General features: G+C 35.6%; 1 protein-coding gene across 1 annotated transcript; it reads left to right on the top strand.

The window, feature by feature from the left end:
- The first annotated feature begins 2,315 nt into the window (after positions 1-2,315).
- Positions 2,316-3,026, top strand: LOC112010558 (uncharacterized). The gene has a single exon (XM_024042906.2). The coding sequence runs from the start codon at positions 2,316-2,318 to the stop codon at positions 3,024-3,026; it is 711 nt and encodes a 236-aa protein (XP_023898674.2).
- Positions 3,027-6,184: the final 3,158 nt, after the last annotated feature.

Genomic DNA, 6,184 nt, shown 5'->3' with positions numbered 1-6,184 from the left:
AGGTTAAACATATCAAACATATCTTGCAACGGAGAAGTAAATAAGTAGGGGTGGCAATTCGTGTTCACGTGTCGGGTTCGTGTTGGGTTGAGCCGTGAGTATTGTGTTATATAGGTCAACACAAATCCGACCCATTTAGTAAACGGGTTAGGATTCCTCAACCCTAACACGACCTGTTTATTAAACAAGTAACCTGACACGACACGTTTAACTCGTTTAATTAGCAGGTCATGTTATGGTCAACACAAATGACCTATTTATTAACCTATTTAATTAATGGGTCATAACTAACCTGAATAACCTATTTGATTAATAGGTCATGCCTAACCCGAATAACCTATTATCAATTCCCATATATCTCTTTCTCAAAAAAAAAAAAAAAAATCTCATATATCTAAAATTATATTATTACCATAAATCAAAGTAATAAACATTCCATTACAACTTACAATCATAAATCTAGTAATAATAATAAAAGCAAATAATTCTTTTCTTCCTTCAAAATCAAATTACTAGTCCAAAAGGTTCCAATCCATTCTATCAAATAATTCTTTTGCAAACTCCTCCTTTTTGGATGCCCAGGTGGGGGAAAAAACCCTTTTACATTTGGAGAAGCTTGTTGGTAGCCAAACCAATGTTAAGGGATGGGGTTAGATGGTTTGTGGGTGATGGAAAGAGCATTAAGATTTAGGGGGATGCGTGGATCCCTTCCATGGTGTCAGGCAGAATTTTCTCTCCAAGGCCTGCAATGGATATAGGGGAGAGTGTGGCCAACTTGATTGTACATGACAAAGCTTGATAGACCAAAAATGTATTGACCCATTGTGATTAAATTAATCAATTAATTAGCCAAGTTATTAATTAATCAATTTAACATGCAAACGCGTGGTAGCACAAACAAATCATCAATAAACTAATTATGCAGCGGAAAATAAATAACACGATAATTTGTTTACAAATGAGGAAAAACTTGACAGCAAAAACCCCACCGGGTGATTTTCAGGTCACCACTCCCGAAACTCCACTATTATTACAACAAGCGGTTACAAGTAAAGGAATCTCAAATACCTTACCAACCTACAATTGAATCCTTACCCCAATACCCAATTGGACTTGTGTTGTAGTGACAGTTTCCCCTTTTGATGCACAGCTCTCAAGTACGTGACTAACTAATTGCGCGGATCCCAGAACGTGACTTCAATCACAAACTAGAGAAAGTTTGTTGGTTGCAAAGTCCTTTAGTTCATCTACGATGAAGATCAAGAAGATGCTTAGTCACAAAACTCAAAAGTGCACATACACAGCAACTTCTTCAGAAGAGATGAACTAGGGTAAAACTTTGTATCCGGTCACAATTTTCTTAAACAGAGTTTGCTCAATGCTTGTGCAACTTGTGAACTCTTTGATGGCTCTTAAAACAATCATTTTATATCTCTAGGGTTAGGAGAAAAGACGGCCCAAAGACACATCCACAGATCTCAACAAATCAGATCAGAAATTCTGATTTTATAAATCTCGACAGATAGAAGCTGTCGAGCATCTGTCGAGATAACTGTCGAGCCATGGGCAAAACAGCTTCCTTAAATCTTGACACATGCTAGCTGTCGACCTTTAGTAACTTTGCACTTTCAGCTTGTTTTCTTGAACAGACTTGAAGGCTTCAGCACTTGATCTTGAAAATGATTTCTTGAAGTATTTCAACACATCCTAGATATACCCAAATACAAGTAAAGTGTATTTTGCCAAAGGATTAGCCAATTACATAAAACAATGACATATGTTCTTAACAAGTGAAACACATATGTCCTAACAAAGCTGAGTGGAATTGTGAATTGGTAAGAAGCATTTTCCTCCCCCTCAAAGCAGAGACCATCTTAAGTATCCTAATTAGCACCATGAACCCAGCAGACTCCCAAGTTTGGCCCAAAACCCCCAATGACATCTTTTCTGTCAAGAGTGCTTATAGGGTGGCAGTCCGATACCTAGAAGTCTCAAAGGGAGTTAAAGGTAGACCTGGTTGCTCTGATACATCTAAAATGGAGGCTATTTGGAAGCTTATATAGAGTTTAAAGTGCCCAAACAAAGTTAAGCACTTCGTATGGCGTGCTAGCAAAAATGCCCTGCCCACAAAGTAATTTTTAATGCATCAAAATATTGTTAAAGAGGACAAGTGTGACCTGTGTGGGGAGTGTGAATTAGCGGGTCATATATTATGGGGATGTCAAGTCACAAAAAAAGCCTAGAGTGAGACAAAGTTCAAGATTGACAGACTTGACCACCCCACAAAGGACTTCCTCGATGTGCTGTGGTTTCTAATGGTTTCTTCAGGTGAGAAGGATTGGGAGAAGTTTGCTGTCACGGCTTGGCTGCTATGGAAAAATAGAAATTCTATCAGGTTTGGGGGTAAGTGCAAGAATGGGAAGACTATTGAAGGGGAAGCAAGGAAATATGTGAAAGAATTTCGAGCTGCTTGCTTGTCTGAGCGCCAAGAAGCCCAACCAGCCCCTCGGGTTGAACAATGGACTCCTCCCCCTCAAGGTATGTATAAGGTTAATGTTGATGCTGCTGTGTTCAAGAAGCAAAGGTGCTGTGGAATTGGGGTGGTCATTAGAAATGACAAAGGGCAGATGATGGGTGCGCTAAGTAAGCAGATTTCGTTGCTTTGGGGAGCTCTTGAAGCCGAAGCAAAAGTTACTGAAACAGGTATTATGCTAGCTTGGGACCTGGGATTGAAGGATATTGTGATGGAAAGGGACTCTCAGTTAGTGATGAATGCGCTAAAAGGGTTTGCAATCCCAGCCTTGGCCATCCAAAAGATTATAGAAGGCTCACAGTGGTGTTTAAGTCACTTCAAGACATGGAGGATTGAGCACGTCAGAAGAAACAACAATGGGGCTACTCACTTACTTGCTAGGAATGCCTTGTATGTTGATGATTGTGTGATATGGGTGGAGGAGACTCCCCCTGTTATTGAACTCCAAATTCAAAATGATGTAATTGCAATGGACCTCAGTCCATATCAATGAATTCCAGTTATAAGTTTACAATCAAAAAAAAAAAAAAATCAATAATATGTCAAAGTTCCATAATAAAAATTTGGTTTTTAATCTTAAACTATGATTTCTTTTAGTTTTGATATTGCATTTGGATGCCATGTAAAAATTTGTTATATATATATATATATATTNATTTTATTTTATTTATATATATATATAATGAATTAATAGTTGTTATAAAAATTAAGTAACTTTTTAAGTTTATTCACTTAATTAACTAAAACTAATATTTTTTTTCTAATCAAATTATCAGGAAAAAAAAAAGAAAAGTAGTTGTACAATGAAAAAGCTAAATTTACATGACTTTGACCAATTAGTTGCATAATATATATTATAATGTTTTGAGGAAAAGTAGTCGTAGAATGACAGTGTGTTAGATAAAGCAAAACTAAAAGTAAAGCCATAATGTAGGCTTAAAAGAATATAAGAGCATGTGGTTCTATTTGCTTAAAAGACCCTAATATATTGTTAAGTTGCTCAATTATGGACCAAAGTTTAATTTTATTGGCATAAAAAATTCAAGGTGTTCCCAAATTTTTTTTTTTAAAGGTAGATAAATATAAAATTTTAAATTATTATGTAATTTTTTTTTAAAAGGTTAAGGTGGTCTTAGGACCACTCTGGCCATAAGGTGGTGCCGCCCCTGGTCTTGACTAAGGAAAAATTCTTACTAAGTATAACCCTTCCTATCGTTTACTTTTGCAGTAAAGTTAGTAAGTGTTGAAACTATATGTAGGGCTTACTAATTAGCGTAATCACAATGTAAATGTTTGTTCATTTAGACCCTTGTACATTTAGATTGTTTAACCTAATTAATTAACTAAGTTGTTACTTATGTTTATTATTTAGATCTAGATACAATCGTATCACTTAACGGGGAAAAGTAAAGAAGACAAGCGATATAATAACGCAGGAAAACTAATGAAACCATTTAGTTTCAAGGTATAAAACCTAGGGAGGATTTGACCTAAACTATCCTTAAGGCACCAAATTCACTATGATAGAATAGAAGTTTTACAATAATTTTTTCCCCTAAATCTAATGCTACCTCTTGTAGTATACTTACTCATGTGACCATAACGCAGTTTCGAATCCACAGACTCTTCTATCTGAATTTGTTGCACACAAACACCCATGTCTGTGACTCTAAATCCCACTCAAAGCTTTAGATCATCAGCAGTAGTTGATCTTGTAGCAACAACTTTAGATCCAATGGTTCTAATAATGTGTAGATGGAATTATAGTAGTGACTTTTGTTGGAAATATTTAGTGAAAAACAAGTTTTGATATAACAAATAGTATCCCCAATAATTAGCAAGGATATAAAATAAAAAGAAGGAACAATCTCACAATGCTATAGAATCACATTGCAAAAGTGTTGTCCTTCAAGGTTGATTTGAGCCACCTGGAGTAAAACTCGGTGTGACTAGTTCTCTTAGCCAAACAACCCCCTAGAATTAGACTAATAGCGTCAACCTTTATGGTGGATGCACTTACACTCACGAAGGTTCAAGAACAACCACTATTGTCTTCCTTAGAACAAATATAAATTGTGGCAAATATGTGGGAGAGAAATATATTAGAATTGTGTATAAAGAAAATTAGAGTATAGAAAAGACTTATAGGGAAGGTGTGTGTGATGGTATTATATAGTCTATTCATGAAATAATAACCTATAATTATTGGTAACTAATAATCCATAAAAGCCCAATGGCTATATTATCCATTATTGCCCAATGGTTATTTTTCTCATAATTGCCAACCGCTACTTTACTCATAAATTTTCAACTACCAGAAAATAAATAATAATAAAAGTGTTTGGAATATGCACCCACACCAATAATTCCCCACATGTTACAAACACAAATAAAAAAGACAAGCAACTAAAGAAAGCATGCATCAATATGGTACCAAAAGTTTTAACCATACTTAGGATAAATAATTGGGAACTAAAAGACAATGTAGTTTAACTAAGCTATTAGTAATCCAAACTTACCACCCACATAACTTTTTTACCAGGGTTGTTCTTAAGTGGTTGGCACCTTATCCAAGTCGTGCACCACTAGGTTCCATGAGAGCTTTAGAGACCTACCAAAAAGTCTCATAGAAGCAGCACAACTTCCACTCACACATAGGTGGCATCCATCAGGAGTGCATGCAGGACATCCCATCCCAACAGGTAGGGAGTATGGATCCAATAAGAGCCTAAAGCTCAACCCTCAAAAATCTGCAAGTTAGTTGGTGGCATCCATCAAAAGTGTGTGTAGAAACACACCCCATTCCAACCGATAAGGAATATGGATCCATTAAGATCCCTAAAGCTCAACCTCCAACAATCTGCAACTTAGTCAATGGCATCCATCAGGAGTGCATGCAGATACACCCCATCCCAACAAGTAGGGATATGGAATCCATTAAGAGCCTAAAGCTCAACCTCACAACTTCTGCAACTTAGTAATGTCTCCCACCATAGGAATGGACTCATCACTAATCTCTTTGATCGAGATAGTGGAAAAGACAAAAAAAATGACAGTGCCCGCATGCAGCACTAATGACCTCTACCTATTAAACCTCTTACATGTAATCATCCATCATAGAGTTAGGTATTAGCCAGTGTCACAACTTGGGTATCAGTCCAATCCCCATAAATAATCTCACTAACCAGCTTTCTTACTGGTGGTTATATATATATATAAAATAAAATTTTATTTTTATGATTATAATTAAACATGTGATTGTTCATTCTAAGGAAATTTGATTAAATTTACATGAAAAGTGTTACTAAATATTATGTTTTTACATTTTTCTATCATATTATTAGTAATAAACTTATTATATTTTTATTTATATAATTAAAAATTTTATTATTATGTTATTTATGACATCACCGGTTTGATTATTGGTTAGATCTCGGTAACTTATTGCAGAGAGAACTAGGTCACTTTCTGCATGTGTTTTCTATGTATGACGGCCTTTAAAATAAGCCTTATATATATCTAAGGTTGTGAGAAAAGAAACCCTACACATACATGTCAGCATGAGCCGAAAATCAGATTTGGAAATTCTAATTTCATAGATCTCGACAGATTCAGCTTATGTCGAGCTTCTGTTGAGCTTTCTGTTAGGAC

This window comes from Quercus suber, unplaced genomic scaffold (assembly GCF_002906115.3).
Source record: "Quercus suber isolate HL8 unplaced genomic scaffold, Cork oak 2.0 scaffold_431, whole genome shotgun sequence".
Taxonomy (NCBI): domain Eukaryota; kingdom Viridiplantae; phylum Streptophyta; class Magnoliopsida; order Fagales; family Fagaceae; genus Quercus; species Quercus suber.
Note: the sequence above shows the minus strand (reverse complement) of the source record. Positions and strands in the feature narration are given on the sequence as shown.